This window comes from Protopterus annectens, chromosome 5.part0 (genome assembly GCF_019279795.1).
Source record: "Protopterus annectens isolate FY-2018-M chromosome 5.part0, PAN1.0, whole genome shotgun sequence".
NCBI classification, from domain to species: Eukaryota; Metazoa; Chordata; order Ceratodontiformes; family Protopteridae; genus Protopterus; species Protopterus annectens.
Window position 1 is genome coordinate 1,678,249,624 of NC_056735.1, and position 23,064 is coordinate 1,678,272,687.

General features: G+C 37.9%; 1 protein-coding gene across 4 annotated transcripts in view; it reads left to right on the top strand.

Moving 5' to 3' along the window:
- LOC122801831 (SH3 domain-binding glutamic acid-rich-like protein) overlaps nt 1-23,064 on the top strand; it is a 600,908-nt gene that overhangs the window by 177,814 nt on the left and 400,030 nt on the right. For all 4 annotated transcript variants that reach the window (XM_044071471.1, XM_044071470.1, XM_044071472.1 and 1 more), the window contains exon 2: nt 12,931-13,116. In XM_044071471.1, the coding sequence (XP_043927406.1) occupies nt 12,931-13,116 (186 nt within the window). The remainder of the gene's footprint in view (nt 1-12,930; nt 13,117-23,064) is intronic.

Below are 23,064 nucleotides of genomic sequence, written 5' to 3' on the forward strand. Positions count from 1 at the left end.
GGAGCCTAGCACAAGAAAATCCTATGCAGATAAATGGAAAAGATTTTGCTCTTGGATGCTAGCTAAAGGAGAAGACTCTTCTCATCCCTCTCTTTCACTCATTCTTGACTACCTAGCAGGAATGATTAATGATGGACTTTCCTTTTCTTCAATCAGAATTCACGCTTCAGCAATTTCAGCTCATTGTTCTTTTGAGCAACCCATTTTTTCTTACCCCTTGATGAAGCAGTTCCTGAGGGGAGCTAGTAATCTTGGACCTCCCAGAAGAGCTCTTACTCCTGATTGGGATCTTAATTTTGTCCTGGAAAAACTTACTTTGCCTCCCTTTGAACCAGCTGCCTCTGCAGATTTGAAGTTTCTATCCTGGAAGTCTGCTTTCCTATTAGCTATTGCTTCAGCTAGAAGGGTATCTGAGCTGCAAGCCTTAATGGCAGTAGAACCTTTCATTATATTTCACTCAGATCGGGTTTTTCTGAGGACAAGTCCCTCCTTTATGCCTAAGGTGGTTTCCAGTTTAACCCTTAACACTAGTCTATTTACGTGCCTACATTTTTCAACAATCCCTAAATTAAAGGGGAAAGGATTCTGCACTCTCTTGATGTGTATAGACAGTTGAGATTTTACTTACACAGGACTAAATCCTTTAGAAAATCTGAACAGTTATTGGTTAGTTTTGCTCCTGGGGCTCAGTGTAAAGCTATTTCAAAACAAACCATCTCCAAATGGATTGCTCATTGTATTCACTTTTGTTACCTGCAGCATGGAAAGGTTCTCCCTCAGGGCATTAGGACCCATTCTACTAGAGCAGCCTCTACCTCTGCAGCCTTTCTGAGTGGTGTACCTACTAAGGACATTCTAGAAGCAGCTACTTGGTCTTCTGTTCATAATCTACCTTTGTTTTCTACATCCAGGACTGATTTTGCCTCTGCAGTTTTGCAGGGTCTCCTTACCAACCCCTAATCTGTGATCCTTCCTCCCCCTTTGTCTTCTTACTGGGCTTTGGGAATCAACCCATATGTGAGGACTGCAACAGTGAAACATGAAGAACATAGTACAGTTGTGTACACTTACCATAAATGTAGATGTTCGAATGCATTCACTGCTGCAGTCCTGGTTTCCCACCCTCCATTCCCCTTTTTTCCTAAGGCACAGACTATAGATTTTTATTTTTTGTATGACGCGTCCAGGGTGCTACCATTCCTGGGTTAGCCTTCTTTTGGGGGCTCCTGACGGTTAAGGCAAGTAAAACTGAGGAAATGGCGCCGGCTGCCTCCCTTTATACCTGATATACTGACATCAGTTTTACAACTGGCGACAGCCGATGCCATATACCAAGGACTGTGGTATTCGGGCCGACTGAGGGCTACCGAGAGCTGGATAACCCATATGTGAGGACTGCAACAGTGAATACATTCGAACATCTACATTTATGGTAAGTGTACACAACTGTACTTTCCTCCTCTTCAAAAGTAGGGAGTGCAAAGCCACCCCCTTATGGTAAGAACTCATGATGACTTTACACTTCCACCCCCTCTCCTTCCACACAAGCAACTGGGCCACAATTACCAACGACTGCTGGGTCCTCAATATAGTGTTCCAGAGATACAAATTTTATTTCCACACTCTGCCAAGCCCAAAAGGGTTCCCAGATCTTCCCCCAAACCAGTGGGCAGTGGTCAAAAAGCAAGTCCTTTCCCTGCTCTCTATAAGGGCAATAGAGCATGTTCCTGCAGAACAGATAGGCCAAGGTTTCTACTCTAGACTATTTCTGGTACCCAGAAAAGAGGGCATATGATACCCCACTCTTGATATAGCCATTCTAAACACCTTTCTGGTGATACAAAAATTCAAAATGCTCATCCTCCAGAAACTTCTACCTATGCTTTCCAAGGATGCTTGGTTAGCCACCCTAGACCTAAAAGAGGCCTACCTACACATCCCAGTCAGGGAATCATGCAGGAAATACCTAAGTTTCAGGGCAGGATCACTGCACTTTCAGTTCTCTGCGCTTCCCTTTGGCTTATCCACTGCTCCCAGAGTTATCACAAAATGTCTGGCTCCCGCCATTGCTTTTGCAGACAAAGAAATATTCAAATTTACCCATACTTAGATGACTACCTTATTCAGGCAGACAGTCAGGAAAAGCTGCTAATGCACCTGACCTTTGTAAAGGACCTACTGACCTCCCTGGGGTATACTTTCAATGAAAAGAAATCCAAACTAGTACCCACACAAAAAAATGGTATTCCTGGGAGCAAGCCTGGACACAGCATCCCAGATGACATTCCTTACACCAGAAAAACAAACCTACCTGACAGCCTACTTCTCTCAACTAGCCACCAGGACCCAGTTATCTGCAAGGAAAATCCTGCAAGCTCTAGGGTTCATGGCTTCTTGCAGTCTACTCATTCCATATGCCAGACTGCATATGAGGAAACTACAGTGGTACCTAAAAAGCATTTGGTGACAGCACTCTCAAGACCTGGAAACTCTTACACCAATGATACCTTGTCTAAGGAAAGATTTTCTTTGGTGGGCAGCAGCATACAACCACAACAAGGGGCTTCCCTTCACACAACCCCATGCGGCCCAGACCCTCACCACGGATGCATCAGACTATGTCTGGGGTGCACACCTGGATGGCAAGTGCATTCAGGGCCACTGGAGCCCAAATCAAATACATCTACACATCAACCGAAAACAGATGTTAGCTATTCAGCATGCCTTGACAGCTTTCAGACCCCTACTCTCCCCAGGGCCTCTACTGATCAAAACAGACAGCACCACGGTAATGTGGTATATCAACAAGCCGAGAGTGACTCACTCTTATCCTCTGTGCAGGCTCGCCATGACCCCTTAGCACACGGCCTCAGCCATGCAACTACACCTGTTAGCACAATTCCTGCCAGGCTCTCTAAACTCTCTGGTAGACAACTTAAGCAGAAACCTGCTATACCCACATGAGTGGCAGCTAGACCAAAGAACCTTCACCCTTATAACCCTGAAATGGGGCACCCCAAAGGTCGACCTCTTTGCCTCCTACTCCAGTCATCAGCTCAGCAAATTCTGCACCAGGGAACCTCACAGCAAGGCCTGGAAAGTGGATGCTCTATCCTTCCAGTGGGTAAACCTCTCAGTCTATGCATTTCCCCCTCTACCACTCATTTCAAGGGTACTGCTCAAAATAAGAGAAGAAAAACCAAGGACAATCCTGATTGCTCCAAACTGGCCATGCCAGCACTGGTACCCACTACTGCGCAGCCTGTCACCCCTGCCACCATGGTACCTACCTCAGATCCCAACAGTCCTGACCCAGAGGAATGGAGAATTCATGCATCCCCAAATGTAGACCCTCAATCTGGCAGCCTGGCTTATTCCCTGACCTCTACTCAAGCTGCCAGTCTAAGCAAACAAGTTCTAGATGTTATACGTGAGGCCAGAAGCCCCAGCACTAGAAAGTCTTATGCTGACAAGTGGAAAAGGCTTTGCACCTGGATCCAGGCTAAGGGAGCTGGAACGGCACAGCCCTCCCTACCTCTCATACTGGATTACCTGGCAGACCTACTACACAGGGGTCTATCCTTCTCTTCTATTAAAATTCATGCCTCTGCCGTCTCTGCTTATTTCAGCACAGAGCCACCTCTTTTCCCACACCCTCTCATCAAACAGTTCCTAAGAGGTGCTAACAACTTGAGGCTACCCAGAAGTGCTCTTACCCCAGCTTGAGACCTAAACTTTGTGTTGGAAAAGCTCACCCTGCCCCCCCCCCCCTCTTAAACCTTCAGCTTCAGCAGACTTAACATTTTTCTCTTGGAAGACAGCCTTGCTTCTGGCCATCACTTCAGCTAGAAGAATATCAGAGCTGCAAGCACTTATGGCTGTTGAGCCGTTCATCATTTTCCATGCTGACAGGGTCTCCCTCAGGACTAACCCATCTTTCATTCCAAAAGTGGTATCCAGTGTGGCTCTCAACCAATCTGTTCATTTGCCCACCTTTTTCCCTAACCCACAAAACAAGGGGGGAAGGATTCTGCACTCTCTAGATGTGCACAGACAGTTCATATTCTATCTAAACAGGACTAAATCTTTTAGAAAAACTGATCAATTGCTAGTCAGCTTCGCTGCAGGATCAGAGGGCAAGGCCATATTCAAACAAACAATTTCCAAATGGATAGCACACTGGATCAATTTCTGCTACAAACAGCATGGAAAACCTCTCCCCAAAGGGGTGAGGACACATTCCACCAGAGCAACCTCCATCTCTGCAGCTTTCCTCAGAGGAGTCCACACCATGGACATCCTGGAGGCTGCAACATGGACATCTGTTCATACCTTCATCAAGCATTACCACCTGCCTATCTTCCCCAAATCCAGGGCAGGCTTTGCCACCGCAGTCTTGCAGGGCATCCTAGCCAGCCCCCAGTCTTCTTGACTGCCTCCACCCTTTTCTTCAGCTTTGGGAATCAACCCAAATGTAATGACTGCAACAGTGAAATATGAAGAACATAGTATAGCTGTGTACACTTGCCATAAATGTAGATGTTCGAGTGTATTCACTGTTGCAGTCCTGGTTTCCCTCCCTCCATCCCCTTTGTCTTCTCTGTCTCTCTCTCTCCTTACAAGAAATTTTTGGTATCCGCGGTGGTGCAGCGGTGGCATTGTTGCCTCACAGCAAGAAGTTCTCCCGTTTGATTCTCGGCTGGAGTGCGGGAAGTGCCTTCTGTGTGGAGTCTTCATGTCCTTCCTGCAGTTGGGTGGGTGTTTGAAAGACATGCGTAAATGGACATGCCTTCTCTGAAGGTTGAACGTCGAGCTGGCACCTCGGCATTTGTGAAAGTCTACTGCCAATCATTAGTGGACCAGAGTTCTGCTGTGGCGACCCCTAACCGGGGAAAGCCGAAAGACAAACAACAACAACTTTCTACTGGTGGTGTTCTTCCACCATAACCTAACTCCCTATTGGGGGCTCCTGACAGTTAGGGAAAGAAAAACTGATGTAATGGCATTGGCTACCTGATTTTATACCACTGCCGACCTGACGTCAGTCCTGGAGTGACAGCAGCTGATGCAGAAATACTAAGCCTCTGGTGTTCAGCCCGACTTATGGCTACCCTGGCAGGGATAACCCAAATTTAATGACTGCAACAGTGAATACACTTGAATATCTACATTTATGAGTGTACACAACTGTATTTTGTATGGGGTGTGGGATTTGGGCTAGAAAAGAAGCAAGTGGGTATTTAGCTGCATGATGCAGAGGGATAGAGCCCTGAGTATGACCCACATAACAGTTTGATTAGTAGAGCCCTGAGTGACCCCAGCACTGGTGGAGCCAGGGAGGGTGGAAGAGGAATGAAGAGGCTTGGTCTTTTACCAGAGGGGTGAGAAGTGGCTGTAGATACTTGCGACATACAGGGGTGATGAGATTTCTCTGGTGGAGACCGGGCAAACCAACTTCATGTGCTTCATGAAAGATGGGCGGGGCTACATGTTGGCAATATTCCTTTTGAAAATAAGGGATGACCAGCACGAACGACCCATTGCATGTCCCCTTCGTCTGTGCAGTGAGCATGAGAAGGGTCATAGGGTTATAACAGAAAGCCTTGAACCACCCTGATTGCTGCTTCATTGATGGCCTTTCAGTCAACTCTCTTCTGGGATGGAAACAAATAGACCAACAAGCCAAAAGAGAGTCTGATGGTGGTCAGGCAGTGGTGACAAAAAAGGGCAAAAAGGGAGGGAGATGGAGAGAGAGACAGAGACAAAGAAAGAAAAGATGGGTGGGGCATAATGACACAATGCCCTGAACTTAGTATTTAGTTTTCATTTTGGGTTTACCTTCTCTTTTCTTGACCAAACTGACTAGCTCACTTTTTTATGCTATTAGAGTCTGTCCTTATCCTTTCATTTCCAACATAGTGACAAGTGTTCAGGGTGGCAAAAATCAAACTTTTCATACTTAAAGACATGGGGAAATTTTCTTTTTTGAATGATCGCTTCAGTATCCCCATAAAGATGCATTTAACAGCACTTAGTAGCCATGTAGGACAAAACAAAATTCAGTTAAAACAGTGTGAACTAACATTAGCTAGTTAACTGTGAGTGACAGTTTACCTTAACGCTACAAATGATGGCCAGAACAAAAGAAGATGATATCATTTTTGTTTTAAAAATCAGTAGGAATTCAATTTGACACACTTAGAACATTAGGTATATTTATTTTTAATAAACAAAATAATTTTAATCTTTGCATTAAAATAAATGTGAATTGCAACCCAGAAATGAGATTTCACACCATTCATTAGTATCTTTCATTGAGTAATTTAAAGGTAGGTACACTTAAAAGATAGACAACTTTATTTTCAATTAAAAGCCAGCTGGATTTATTCATGGTGGTACAGTGATGTTTCTGAGGAGCACGGAAGTGAATGAATTATAGTATTTTGTTATCAGCTTTCTGGAGGTTATGTATATTTTGAGTGGAGTGCAGGTACAGTATATTCTAACCTGTGGAGTATGATGTTGGTTGCTCTGGATTGCCTGCTTTCTTTTGTCAGTAGCTGGGAGATTTTGTACACCACTGTGAGTTGTGAGTACTCTTTGTACTTGGATGTCTATATGGAGGAGAAAAGACACATTTTTTATGGGTAGCATAGGGAACAGATTTTTAAAGAGGTCGTCTATGTGGAGTGATTGTGTGTTGCTGTACTGAATAGCATACAGTAGGCCAGAATACGGTTACCCTGACAGCTGTTTGGGGCTTAGCGCTAGCTGGAGGTGGCCCATAAATGTTAGCATTAAAAAAAATATCTGGATCCATTTCTCTACTTCATTTTGACCCATGCAGCTCCTGTTTCTTCTGTTTTATTGGTTGAAGTGTATAGCCAATGAAAAGGAGACTTCCAGGAGTCTGTCATCGTCCAAACAGGTGAGCAGCAGAGAAGCTTCTACTTTTGTCTTTTGGAAAGGATGATATTACACAGTGCTGAAGATGATGTATGTGTGTGTGTGTGTGAGTGTGTGAGAAAGAGAGAGAGTGACAGAAAGAGAGTAATTTCCAATTTTGCAGAATTTCCCTGATTTTATCGCATATTTTTGCCTTCTTTGTAAATCATTCCTGTTCCTGGTAAATCACTTAGGATTACAATTAGTCAATAATGCCAGTCATTAATGGGTCATATCAGAGGTGTAACTAGCTAATACTGTACCCAATGGTATTTTTCAATCTGGTGCCCCCCCAAAAATTTGAAATATAAAAAAACGCTCAAGGAACTGCTTAGCACTTTAAAAAAAAAGTTAAAGCTGTTAACTATTTTTGTAGCAAGCAATTGCTTGCTACAGTTTATACCACACACTGAGCAGTAAAGTTATTCAGATTTTAAAAAAAAGTCTTTTCTACTTTTAAACTGTACCAAACTGCTTGCTACATTTTATACCACACAAAGAGGGCTACAGCACTCAGTGTTCACCTCAAATGTAATACTAGCATTTTAATGCTGATATGCACAGAAGAGCTATCAGAGTTGGCTAGTCATGATCCCTAACTCTTTGTACATGGGCCGGCTAATCCCTTCTCTCCACCCTAGCACCACTATTGGTTCATAGATCTTCTTTTTCCAAAAATGCATGTTGATGCAAAACCTTGACTGCTCTTTCTGTCTATCCCTGATTTTGCAGAAAGTGTCTGATATTGCCTCTTACATTTGCAGTCCCTTGTAAAACTTTTTTTCTTTATTTCCTGGTAAATCACCGAGGATAGCAGTCAGTCAGTTTATTGTTTAGCAAATGCATGTTGCTGCAAAACATGTTGTTTTGTTAATTTTTACGTGAATTAGAGTTAACTTTAGTCAGGTGTACAGGGTTTGATTCCTTTCATCTACATTTGCTTCTTTCATCTCCATTTGCTTTAGTTGTGTGACTTTGTGCAAGTCTGTTAAATAGACAGTACTCCTGGGTCACTCCTGAAAAGGCACACTTTGTCTGGTGAGTTTACCCAGTTAACAAACAGATAAAATAGAATAAAAAAGTATTTAAAATCTGTCGGTTTTTGGACCTTTGCCCCCCCCCCCCACCTTTATTTTTGATTTAGTCCAGAAGTCTTGAACGAAGAAGTTCAGTGATATTTTGGTATGTTCCTAGTAAAATTTATGGCTTTCCCGATAAACTGTTGTGGATCCAGTCACTAAGTAATGACAGGCCTGTATGTTTCAGACTTTGTATCCTTTAGAAAAGGTTTACTAATGCAGTGTTTGTTATTCAAGCAACTTTATCAGTATGTAACAGAAATACTTAAAATCTGTTCCTGAGGTTGGGTCTTTTTCTCTAATTCGGGCAGAGGTAGGGTGGACTGTGTTTATAACAGCATGAACTGAGTTCCATTCATGAGACATTATTTTATTACTGATTCATTCACTTGCTCTCAAGCAGATATCTGAGGGATACAGTTGTACAGGCATCTGTAACTGATGGTCAGATGTGTGTGTGTGTGTGTGTGTGTGTGTGTGTGTGTGTGTGTGTGTGTGTGTGTGTGTGTGTGTGTACATGTACATTCCTTTGTGTGCAGACAACATAGTTTTCACTTGTCCCTGATTTTGCATCATATTTGTTGTCTGTTCCTCATAAATTTTGTGGTTTTCTTCTAAAGTGCTGGGGACTGCAGTCACTAAATTACAAACATTTTGAGTTTGAAACTTCATATCCTTTAGAAAATTGTTGCTAAAGTTAAACCTATTAACAGCAAGTTTCTAAGTATATAAGAGCATTACATAGAAGTCTGTTTTGATGTTGGGGCTTTGTCTTTGTTTCTTGAGTTAAGAGGTTGAGAGGGCATGGAAGCTGCAATGATTTGCACTCTGTGGTTCTCACAGCAGCAACCTGAAATACATTTCTAGGTTATTGTTTATGTATTTGTTCATTCATTTGATCCCAAGCAAATATCTGAGATATACACAGTCATACAAGGGACAGTAATTGATGGCCACGTGTGTGTGTGTGTGTGTGTGTGTGTGTGTGTGTGTGTGTGTGTGTGTGTGTGTGTGTGTGTGTTTGTGGGTATATGTGTGTATGCATAAATATTTAGTTTCATGCATGGAAGGAGTCCATTGTAGTTAACAGGAGCATCATCATATGAGCTATATTCTTTGGTTTTTAATAAACTGCGCAGTGCGATGATTACAAGTTTAATGTCAATATTTTAACTGTGAAGACATTTTTACTTTAGCTTTTTTTGCAGTCACATGGGTGTGAAATACTCTGTCTTGCATTTAGTATATATGATTAAGGCTATGAGCTGTTAATGAGTTGTTTTCTGTCTTCCAAGGCTTCATTCTGTTAGCGTTTATTTGTCTACTGTGTAACTGACCAAGTCACTTCACCAGACAGTGCTCCTGGGCTGCCCCTAAAAGGGACACTCTGGTCCAGTGAGGTGTCCCATGCTGATAGCAAATGTATTACACGTCTTTCAAATCCCTGCACCCTTTACATACATGCTAATTACTGCTGAAAATGTGAGTTTCAAGGGAAGAGAAATCTACTGTTGCTTGTGCTAAGTATGTTTTCAATGTGAGAGGTTTTTGTTTTGTTTAGCAAATGGCTGTCAATGTTTTTGTTGTAAAATTTGAAATAAAAGTCTTAAATCCAAATTTCTGTGATCATTATAAAAGTAGAGAAGAAAATAGTATGCACCCTGAAGGCTTGAATAGTGTTTTATGGAAACTGGGTAGTGACAACAAGGTAATGGGATATTGGAAGGCTGGGGCTGTGGTCCACTAACCATCTTAAGGCCCTGTTTGACTGTGATCTTGCTTTGAGTATACACAAAGATTTATCTGTAGTTAATTTGCTGGATTATATGTCTAATTCCAAGGCAGTGTGAATTTTTTTATAGTAAGGTGTGTTTTGTCAGATAAATGTCAAGGAAGGTCATTAATGAACAGTAGGCTCAGTGGGAACAGTAGGGGTCCAAATACTGATCCCTGGGGTCCACCTTTATGTATGGGTATGGGTGTAATGTTGCTAGTATCATTATACATAATGAAGGTTCTGTTTGGTTAGTAAGATAAACTAACTATAGAACTTGTCTGAGTGGTATTTTTTGAGCTTTTGGAGAACTAGTTCACAATGCACACATTTAAGAGCCCTTTGAGGTCTTTGAACATAGATTTGGTGATATTCCTTTCTTCCATATTGGTGTAAATATTAGCTAGCAAGAGCACATCTGTTGGTGCGCTGTACTTTGGCTGCATACTGAGAAATGAAGTCTAATATATGTTTATAGATTACTTTTTTCAGCAATTTTCAACAGACCAGATTAGCTATATGTATAAACTCTTCTGCAAAGTTTGGTGAGGGGACTTTTGGTAGTGGGATTATAGTAGATGTCTTGAAAATGGACATCAGGAAGTCAGTTGTCAGTTGGAATGCCAGTCCATTGTAGTACCAGATGCCTGAGTTTATTTAATGATTTTAAAAGGCATTTGCCAGTATAAATCCTTTTGAGCTTACTGGATTTAAATTTCCATTCTACGTGAGTCTTATAACTTTAAAATTAGAGCTAGTTCCTTCATGGAATTTATAGTGCTTTAGAACATAAGATGATCTTGACAAGTTCACAATATTTCTAAAGTAGCTGAATAATATAATTCAGTCTTTAGGTTATATATAATGCGGTATAGCAGTCCTTTTGTTTGAAAGTTGGGTTTATTTATAAGAAGAGATAGGTTTAAATAAAGATAGTGCTGAACATGACTGATAAGTTATGAGGTATGACAGTTAATAAGTTTGCCAGAACACTGCATCATTTGTTTAAAAATTGAGAATTTGCAAAGGTGTAAGTCGTCTTTAGTCAGCCTGATTTTTGGCAAAGAGCACAGTTTTGAATACTAAAATGTACTCTGAAGAAGCCATTGATAATGTGAGGAACGAAAGTGCTAGTACTGGTTGTTTTATATTTTACTAAAGTTGTATTAAAGTTGGTTTGTGCTTTTTTGGTCCTTTGCCATGCATTTGTTGTTTTTTTTTTTTTGATATCGGTTTTATTTTGTGGTCTTTAGTCAGCTTGATGCATTGTCTAACCAATTTTTCTTGAAGAAGTATAAGAAACTGCAGGTGGCCTCTTTTTTGTTTAAGATGCCCTTATAAATAGGCTATATGTTGAATTTCATCGCTAGAGAATTCCTATTGTAGCTGCCTGGTCTGAATCTAAGAAGGAGCATTTCAGTGCTGCTTTTAGTAGTCCTATGTTTTTTTCCCTCTGATTTACTTAAGGAGGCTGTGGAGAAAGAGGCATATTTCCATCCCGTTTTGCCATCCAACATCTCCATGTCAGGATTATTTGTTTTGGGAATGTGTTTGCCATAGTGGGAGTGTAAGATAATTTAATCAGTGTGTTAGCACAAATTCCCCTCTGCAATAAATGTCATCCGTAGAAGAAAGAATGAGTTAGCTAATGAGTCAGTCAACTAATATCTGTTAATAGTAGTTTTGTATCTTGACAGGTGCCTGTTTCACAACATAAAGACAAAATAATCAAGTTATTCTGGAAGGAAGTCTTCCCTACAGTGTTGTGCTAATTCCTGTCATGTAGACCATGAATATCAGATTCAAAGGAGCAATGAAATTAGTGTTTCGGCTTAAGTCACATGGTACTTCAGCAGTAGATAAAAGTGTTGGCATATCATGTTATGACAATATATTATGTGAAGAATGCCACAAGGAAACTTTTTTTTTATTCTTGGCACACTCACTGCATTATGCCTGGCTTGAAGCTGCTTAGCTTTGCTAGTTACAGTTTTGCTCTGCTGAATAATGCCATAAAGTCTTGGTATTAATTCCTTTCTTTATGGTCTCTGAGTGCTAGGAGGTATGTTGCTGTCTTTTTTTTTTTAATTTTGAAAACAACGTTATCAAGACTGGAACTGAAATCCTTCTTGCATGGTTGTAATGTTGCATGAGCTGAAACGTTTTTCTGGTCTAGTTTAAATGCTACTGTTGCTGTGGTTGAAGTACATGCTTTTTTAAGGATCATCATTGAATGGGAGAAAAAGTAATTTAGCGCATAGACTCAAACATGTTTGTGCAAATGATTTTGTGTATCCCAGCTGGAATAATGTGTGTAAGTAGTTAGTATAGTAGTCATTTTGTTACAGTTATAAGAAAGATGTTAGAGAAGAAGGAACTGGAATCAAGTAAATCAGCATCTGTTTTGCTGCGGAGCTATGGAGTGGTTTCCCTGGTACAAAAATGGTAATCTGGCAGTAATGTTGAAGACTGTTGAATTATCACAGTAACATCCTTTTACAATAGGTCAACATACTTTGTCTTCATGAGGTCATTACTTTAAGTGGGGGACAGAAGTGTCCTTGTAAAATATAGACTAATACTATTATAGGTTATAGGTTATATATTGCAGTGGTGGTGCTGCAGTAGCATTGTCGCCTCATAGCAAGACGTTGTCCCATTCGATTCTCAGCTAGACCGTCTTCTGTGTGGAGGCATACGTGAATGGGGCGTGCCTTCGTTGAAGGTTGTGCGTCAGGGCTGGTAACCCAGTACGTCAAAATCCACTACCAATCATTAGCGGACTGGAGTTCCGCTGTGGCAATCCCTAACCGGGAAAAGCCGAAAGACGCAAACAAACTATAATAGGTTATATCATCTACATTACTTTCTGCAGTCTTAGAAGCAGGTAAGCTGTGTACACATACTGAATCATTAATTCTGGCTGTTTCTCTTCAGTAATTCTTGTTGTATCCCCTGACCAGAGTCTTTGACTATGCATTTTGCTGTAGGATGATTTTGGCAAACAATATGTAGCATTCTTTTGATTTCCGTATTTTTGTATGTGTTGTAAACAGTTATGAAAAGACCATTTCTTTTAATCTTGCATTACTTCTCTAGTGATTCTTTTGTTTTGTTTTCATTGATGGACAGATAAGAAAGAAGCAGCAGGAAGTTGTGGGATTTTTGGAAGCCAATAAAATTGATTTTCAAGAATTGGATATAGCTGGCAATGAAGATAACAGACTGTGGATGAGAGAACACGTTCCCTCTGAGAAAAAGCCACAGAATGGTATCCCCCTCCCTCCACAGATCTTCAATGAAGAAGGCTACTGTGGGGTAAGAGAACTGTTTAAATAAGCTTCAGCATTTTATTTAATAATTTTTTTGGGGGAGCTTGTCAAAGGCAGTTCAGTTGGGATTAGTTGGTTGAATAGAAAATTTGGAAGATTTTTACATCACTTTAGTTATACTAGAAGGTATTCATTATGTTTTTTTCCCAGTATGATAGTGTGGAAGCTTTGCCTCTCCATATAAAACAAATAATCTGAAATTCATTTTGTTCAGCTGGACCCTACATAGTTGTCTTTGACAAGTTGTTCAAAAGTGGACTGGGACCTATGTTATCTTTTTATCTATGGTGGTGGCTTTAGCACTGAGAGTGGTTTTGCTGGCGAAGCTGCATGCTAATGTGACAGTCCAGGGGAGTGTCTAAATGCTAATCACCTATATGTTCTCCCTAGAAAATGGCTGCAGCTTTAGATTAACTTGGCAGAGTGATTTAGAGAATCAGTATGAAAACACAACACCTCCACTCCTTCAAAGCACCAAAATCGCTAGGTATACAAAACAGGAACACAGTCACTGTAGGTTTGAAAAGTTCTTTTAATTCTGGTACCTCGGCCTTCGCCTTCTCCTGGAATACATTTTACTAAATCAAACACCACCCTTTTTATATCATGCTTAATTAAATTATTAGTGCACCTATCCCATTAACCCTGTTTTAATTGCCTTCATTATTAATGCAACCATATGACCTGCATCTCAGAACAATGTCTTTTAAATGAAACCAAATGGTTTAAAACTTCATATAAATGCATTTATAAAATATCTTTACATACATTATTTTAAATAAACATATATACAAAAACACTTCTATATATCATCTTATTTATAAATGTTTAAACTGTATAAATTCATTTTCAATAGACATCTATACTCTCTGAGAAATATGTGGAAAAAATGAGTTTGAATTTAAATTTCCATGTTTAACCCATTAGGAAACAAAGTTTTATAGTTGAGAATAAACCTGGATTCCATTTGTAGCAATCTTTCACGAAACACATCCTCATTACCAAGTGTATTAGGTCTACCCAACACACAAAATATGAATCCCTCTGGAACCCCCCCATGTACCTCACAAAAATGTTTCCCTACCGGACTTTCCAATCTTTTGTGTTTTATATCACCTAAATGTTCAAGGATCCTGAGCTTCACCTTCCTGGTTGTTTGTCCTATGTACCATCTCTGTTGCAAACATCCACATCCTATAATATACACCACCCTGTGGAATTGCAATCGTAGTATTCAAGGGCCCTATATGTGACATCATTAATTTTAATGCCATCCAAATTTTTACCCGACTGCAAATCTTGCATTTTCCACATCTGAATGTTCCCTTTCTGCTATTTTTCTGGATGTGCTATTCTTTCTGAAACTCAAGATTTCCTTCAGATTGGGGTATCTACTGTAAGAAAAAGTGACTTTTGATGGAAAAAGATTTCCTCATCTATCATCCTGGCTGATGATGGGCCAAAATCTCAGCACCGCATCCCTTAGTATCTCTGAGAATTGTGAATATCTAGTTACAAAAAACATATTACCACCAGAGCTGATATCCCCAGAATCATAAAAATAGGAACCCACATCTTCATTTCTACCTTGCCAAGACCTACTCCTCTTATCCACCTGTTGACCCAATCCTAACTCACTTTCTGCCTTTTTTCTAGCCATTTTAATACTAACTTGGGAATATCCCCTCCCTCTCATTTTTTCTTCAACCTTATTAAATTCACTGGAAATCATGGACCTCTCTGAAGTGTGCATACCTATGCGTTTAAATTCACCAAATGGTAGAGACTTGAGCAGAGAATCACTATGCATGCTGGATGCATGCAAAAAATTCTCTGCTGCCGTCTTTTTGTGGAATGGTTTGTATTGTGTTTTATTATCCATGTTCAGATAAATTTCCACATCCAAGTATTGAATGCTTTTTCCTCCAATAAAATATGTGAAATCTAGCCCCCAAGAATTTTCCTTAATCTCTGAAATAAACTTCCCAAAGTCCTCGGAATTGCCCTTACACAAAAACAACAAGTCATCAATAAATCTAACATATTTGACTACATTGTTCTTGTAAAATGCTGAGGGATAAATAAAGCAATTCTCAAAATGGGCCATGAACAAAATAACATATGAGGGCGCAAAAGTTGCCCCCATTGCTGTGCCCTCTTTTTGCAAAAAATATCTCCCTTCAAACTCAAAACAATTGTGTGTCAGGCAAAATTCAAGTAGATTGAGAATGAAATATGTTTTCGGTCCATCTCCCAACATTTTTTCCACTGCCTTTAAACCATACTGCCTATTAATGCTAGTGTATAAAGATTTGACATCCGCACTAGCCCAATAATAGTCATCTTCCCATTTGGTGTCCCTGACCATAGTGCACACTTCATTAGTATTTTTCACATGAGATTGTACCCTTTCCAAATAATCTTTCAATAAGGAATCCAAGAATATTCCAACATTCTGCAAATAGCCTCCTTTTCCTGAAACTATGGGACGTCCTGGTGGGTTCCTAATGTCCTTATGTATTTTGGGAATAATGAAAAATCTGGCCCCCTTGGGATTTTTCACATACAATCTCCTAACATCAGCAGTAGTCAGGAAACCTAATCTCTCACCCCTTTCAAGAAGTTCCAGTAGTTGGAAATTATATTCTTTCAGAGAGTTACAAGACAATTCAAAATATGTATCTGTATCCATCAATAGATCCAATGCTATAGCAATGTATTTCTCCCTTGGTAAGATCACCCAGTTCCCTCCCTTGTCTGCCTGGGTGAATACATACTGTTTATTCACCTCCTTTAAATCAGACAAAGCCTTCCATTCATTCTTACTTAGATTATATATTTTCTTTCTTCCCCGGAATTTTTTGTATTCATCTTCAATGGTTTTTAATAAGGTTTTTTCAAACACATTTATTGCAATATTTTTTCTAGGTGGCATAAATTCACTTTTATACGGTACTTTGGGCACTGTCAACCTTCCATAACCAGTGTTAAATACAAAACCCACTTCATTTTCACACATCTCATCCTGTGCATGAATATCAACAAACTCATTTTCATGCAAAGTCATATTTAACAAAGAATTATCTGAACAATCTAAATTTGAATTTTCAACATCAATCCCATTTCCTTCCACATTATCTACATTAGGTGTGCACTCCTTATAGGAAAAAAACTCCTTTAAGTGCAATTTCCTACAAAACTGTCTTATTTCTAAAGATACATCTGCCAAAGTAGGGAAACATACAGGAACAAACTTTGTACCTTTAAACAGAACTTGTTTTGCATGCTCGGAAATATTTAAATCCGAGATATTCACAATGTTATAGCTCTCACCTCTGTAAAAGTCCATGTGAGAACATGAGTCCAGTCCACAGAGGGACTGTACCACCCCATCAATCACAAAGTCCGAGTTTTGAACGCTTAATTCCTCCTCTCTTGCTCTCGCCATGTTGTTACCTTCTTCTCCCCTTATTTTGAAAACGGCGCCCTCTTCCTTTCTGCTGAGCCGATGACTGGTTCGAATCACTTGCTACTCCATTGGCCTGTAACGGAGTCTCCTGTTCTGCATTTAGGCTCTCAAAAGAAACACTTTTCCTGCTAGTAGATTCGTCTGCAGAAGACGCTGAAGTGTCTCCCCCGCCCGACCTGAAACTGCTTCTGACGTCACGATAAGCGCCTCGCTTCCTCTTAAAGCTGTACTCCCAGGAAAACAGCTTCCCCGAATCGTGATCCTTGACATCACGAAGATATTTCCTTTTTTTGCGAGAAATCACCTCCGTTTCAATTTTGGAGACCCTGTTTTTAATTTCAACCAAATTTTTGTTGAACACTGCCACCGAACTCTCCTCTATAAGTTTCTCCTGTAGGTGCAGAATAGAGGCGCGGGTCTTATGTAAAGTTCTTTCATTTCTCTTTACCAGCACACCTAGCCAACCTAGTGTGCACCTTAAAGAAATGTCTTTCCATTCTGTGGACAAGTCGACCTCGTCCTCAGAAAATTCAAAGGCAGGTAATCGCTCGACTCTCAGACCCCTGGGTGTGATATTGGAGCGGATATATTTTTCAAGTAACTTTAAATCATAAATGTAGTGACTTCCTTCACCATGGCTCTCTCCAGTTCCACATACCTCTCAGAGAAGTCGAGAGCCACACTATCCCAGGGATCACTGTTAGCCATTTTTTCCTCCCTTTCCTTCCACATGGATGCCAGATTCACAGGTTGAGTTGATAATGCACTCACCGAGGTGGCAGTAATGGTGTTCACCGACATGACAGTATGAAAACACGATTTAGAGAATCACTCTGCAGAGTTAATTTTTTCTTCAGAAGGAAAAACACTTGTCTTTTGATGGCATTCACTGATCACTTAGTAGTCATAACTCATACCAGGTAAGTATAGCGAAGCCATGTGTGTGTATGCTGGGGGGTACGTGGTGGTATGTGGGTGAGTGTTTCTGTACTTGGATTTCTGTGTGCGCGCGCGCGCGTGTGTGTGTGTGTGTGTGTGTGCATGCGTGCGTGCGTGCATGCGTGTGTGTGTGTGTGTGTGTGTGTGTGTGTGTGTGTGTGTGTGTATGTGCACCTTCTATGTTACACTGTATTTTTATATTCCATGTCCTAACCCTTGCTCATCAACACTGCTACTTCTGCCAAAATGCTGTCTGGTATTAATTTTTTAAAAATATTTTTTAAAAGAAAAACATTGCAATGAAAGCATTGCTAACAGTTATGGTTTCAGTGGAACATTTTTTTTGTTTGCTAAATTAAACTAATCATCTTGGTCAGATGTTTTGCCTTTTCCTGTTATACTGGTGCTTATGGGTATGTGGGAATTTTGAAAATAACAGAACAAACCCGCTTACCTGTTCTGTCCTTCCTACAAAATTGAAACACTGTTTCTTATTCTTAGCGTTTCTACATATGATACTGCATTGGTAATTGGAGAGAGATGGAATATTTGCTGTTTGTTTATTGGCATAAAACATAAACATACTGGTAGAATCACTCAGTATAGTGCATTACTATCAGGAAGGGGTAGAACAGTTGTCTGTGAAAGGTTAAAGATGGATTCATGCTATATGAATCCACTGCAGTCAGTCGACCAAAGATTTTTTTCTGTAAAACCTGTAAAAAATTTTGCAGGAGAATTACTGCTGTATTTTTTTGTGAGAGTTTCTACAATGCAAATTGTAAATAAGTTATTTTTGTATATAAATACAGGACTGCTACTATGTTGGGCTATGGCCTTCTCCCTCTCTAAATCTGTATAGCAAGCTGCAAGCCTGCTGCAATTCATAGAATGTGCAATCTTCCAAGTTAAAATGATTTTCACATAAACATTTTACTTTCTGTTGTTAACAATGGTTTTTGGCTTGGAGTGTCTGGCATATTTCATATTTCAGTGAGTCTGTCTTTGCCCAACAAGCATAGTGTCTTTCAGAACTCCACTCCATTACCTAGGAGCTTCTTAACATATGTTGGAGTGGTTTAGAAATTAAGCTGTGCTTTTTTGGAGTACTGAGGCACAGAAAATGCGAAGATGTTTGGGAAATTTTTAAGTATTGAAAGATGAAGTTGATGCTGGGTACATGTAGCTTCAGCATACGATAATAAGAGTAATGATTGTCTGTGAAAAGGAAAAGGCCTTACATTCCATTATAATATGAGAGCCTCACAAAGTGGCTGTTAAGTGTGAAAAGCAGTGAGTACAGATAGTATGGTATGGAGTGCTAAGTAAAGTATGAAGAGGAAGGTGCCGTTCTGTGATTGGTGGTGAATTCTTGTTGAGTATCATTCTTCATAAAAGAGGTAAGTACAGGGAATTCAGAAAAAGACAACTAAACTTGCGTAGTCCTTTGACTTGAATGAATGTAATAGTTGAAGTGTGTGAAGTTACTTTGTTGGATTTGTGAATAAGAATGCATATTGGTATGGAAAAATTTGTATTTAAAGATACATCTGCTTGAGTTGGTGGTAGCTCAGATGGATAAAAAAGATCCCACAGCACCTATTGAAAAGAGTAGCAGTCCTTTATTTATATACAAAATAACTCTTATTTGCAAAATATTTATATATTTACAAATATTTACAAATGTCTGAATATATAGATATACAAATATGTTTACAAATATTCATAGCTTCCTTTACAATTATACTATATTTTCATCCCTATTAAACTTTTTACTCCTTTTTCCATAACAACCATCTGATTTTACTTAATATTGTTGCTAAAATCCATTTACCATAAACATAATTTAATTTATTCATTTATTCCCAATAACTCATATAACGTAAAATAACGTATCTACTTTTTAATATAGTCTTTACTTATCTTTTTAATATGCATAGTTAATCATATCCATGTTTATTTTATCCACTTCTTTTATATTTTTGAAAAAAATCTTCTTTACATAGTTTTCCACATAACTTTTTTACTCATTTCAAAAACACATGTTCTGTAGTTTCTTTTTCTTGACAATATAAACATATTTATCACTTTTCTTTTTATATGGCATATTTTCCTTAAGTGGCAGTTTATCTACTACCAGTCTTCTCAAAAAGTCTTGACATTCTACTTTCTGATAATACCATTTGCTTCTTGTTTTTATAGCTTTAATTTTTTAATCTGTTAGATTATCCCATGGTTTTACATTTTATCATTACATGCTTATACCATAATTGTCTATGTCATCAATTGTTATTTTCCACAAAACTATTTTTGGTAACATTTTATTTCTTCATTTACACACTCTTTTTCTCTTTTTACTCTTTTTCCATACCTCCAAGTGTATTGTATTTATACAATTTTAATACTAATGTCTTATCTTTTTCATTTATCCACTTTAACACTTTGGAAAAATTCAATGAAGCAGCATATACCACTGGGTTAATTAACCCTAAACTTTTTTCATCTTTACATATAAAACTCCTCTTTTAGCTGGGATTAATCAAGAAACCCATGTAAATGAAAAAAATATCTGCAATAATTTATTTTCATATACTATTGGCAATATAAATACATATGCTAAGTATGCTATTTTTCCCATCAGTACTGAATTTATCAAACATTTTTTTCTGAGTGATAATTTATATGTTCTCCAGAAAATGCAGGATTGTTTTGTTTCTTCTGTTGTTTTTTCCCCATTGAATTATACTTAGATCTTTATTCCCAAATTTTATACCTAACACATGAATTTAATTCATTAAATGTATACCCCTGTCTTTACTACATCACATAAACCTTTACTTTTCTCTTTACTTAAAGCCATCCCTATCATATCTAGACACTCATTTGTGCAAATCATTACTTCTTTTATCCAAATTTTGTTTTATTTTGCAATAATTATTATCATGCCATCTGCATATGTTAACAAAAGTGGGATTTTTAACCTTTCAGGTGTTACTATACTGTCTCCTTCATTTTGCAATTAATTTTACATACTATCACATTTGTAACTAATGCAAAGACTATACAACTCATTGGACATCTCTGTCTTACACCACTCTTCATATGTACCCTTGGCGTAACCAGCCATTTACAAGTATTTTTACTTTATTATTATTATACACTAACATACATAATTTCATAATTTTCTCACTTATATTCTTTCATTACCCATAAGATTTCATGTTCAGTTGTGTCAAATGCCTTATTAGAGTCATCTGTCATGATTTTCGCATCATCTTTTCTATTCATAATATCATCCTCAACTTCACTATCATTAATAATGCCTGACAACCCTTACCCTTTATACTATGTATACTGTCTTCTGTAATACTTTCCATTTTAGTTTCAAATCTCTTTTGTATTATTTTCATAAAGATCTTATAATAATTTTTATTCAATACTATGGGTCTCCAGTTTTTTAGTTGTCTTCTATCTTCCTTCTTCCATATGAATTTAAGCATTCCATTACATACTTTTTATAAATCTTTAAAAATATTTTTGCCAATTCCTTAAATTTTTATACATTTCATACCCTATTCCAATGGTTCTTCAGCCAAATCTATATTTACTTGTCCTAATACTTTATCTAGGTCATTTAAAGAAATTTCCTTTTCCAACTCTTTGTTCTTTTTTCTGTTAACTATTTACTTACCAAATTTTATACACTACCTTCTTTTTTCTTTAAAAGTTTCTTGTACACTGTTCATATTTTTTTCCTGAGTTATTTTTCTCCTTTTATGTTTTTTGTTTCTCTCATTACACTACCATCTTTCTCTACTACTCTGCTTATATAACTAACTACATCTTCTCTTTATCCTTGTAAAAATCTTTGATTATATAACAATCCTTGTATAGATTCTTGATTTCTTTCATATAATTATTTTTGTCAAAGTACTTTCTGTCATTATGTTCTAAGTCTTACAATGCATTGCTATGTGTTCTTTTAAATTTTTTCTACTTTTCTCAAATTATATTGCCACTGTAAAAATAATTTTTATATTTTTCCTTAAATATCGTCCACCACTCAGACCAATTTTTATAAAATATTCTCATAGTAATATGATCTTTTCATAACTGTATTAATAATCTCTTTCCTTCTTCATTCCATACTTTATCATTTATCCTTTTTATTTCATTGCCTATTTTTATGTATTCCTTGTTTTTCTTTAATCTAGCCATATTGCAAGATGATCAGAAAATCCCGTTTCAACTACCTCCTCTTCTCCTATAACTAAATTTTCTGATACTATAAAATAATCTATTTCTATGCACACCCCTTTTGTAAGTCCATGAATTTTTGTCTCAAAGTTTTAACTTTCCACATCTTATAATTTCTAACATTTTCTTATATAATTTCCTTTCTTTTATATGTGTGTCTTAAATCACAGTTAAAGTCTGATGTTGTTATAATATTCATATATATGAATATATAGTCTAAAATCCAATAAAATAAGCTTTACCTTTCTTTACAATTAGTGTAATCATATAATGTTAAAATTCTGTATACTCGTTCTTTCCATTTTAAATCTACAGTTGTTTACCTTCCCATTTTTGCTAAAGTTACATCTAATATCTTTACTGTATTTCTACAGCATGTGGCTATTCCAGAACATCTCTCATTCCCCAAATTCCAGATTATCAGTCCTCTCCATAGTTTCTCTGTTTGTAATCTTTCTTCTTTTGTTAAAAATCTTGTGTCTTCTAATATAATTACATCTCCATCACATGTATTACACCACTCCAGAATCTCTGTTCTTTTTACTATATTCTTATTGTTCTTACTATTGTCTTAATACTCATTTTTGCAATCTATAAATGTCAAATTTTGTTACATTTATAACATTTCATTCACATTTTTGCATCATGTCCCATTTCCCACACAAATATAACATTTTCTTATCAAATGCCCATCTTTTCCACAAAAAAACCCATTTTGAGCTGCCCCCTGTATTTTATGACACCCCTGTTCCCCTCCATGTGTATCATGCTTGGTATGTATATAATTTCTTTCTCTATTTTTAACACAATACTACAATCCCAGCCACCAGTCTATAGACCTCTTTTGTCATAAACTTTTGCAATGTACAGCACTTCTTTGCATACAGTTTTCAAACATCCTTTTAAAGTCTCTCTTTCTACCTTTGTTCAAAATTGCACATAATTTTTGTTTTGTTTTCATATTAAATGTTTCTATCAAATAATGATTACATGGGTTACAGTCTTTCTTTTTTCTTTTTCTCCAAAAACGTTTTAATTGAAAAAACAATCTCAAAAATAATGTCAGAAAATGTCTCTTTGTTTATGAATAAATGCTCTTACCTCATGTGCTTTTATGCTCAGAGCAGCTATTAAATTGTCTCACATGTCATACTTGTCCATTTCTTTGTCTTCTTTACTTTGCATCCTTATCAAGTACTTACATTTTTCATGCATTCTGTCTTCTTTTCTGCTACTCCACTTTTGCCTTCTTTTACTTTCTCTACATGT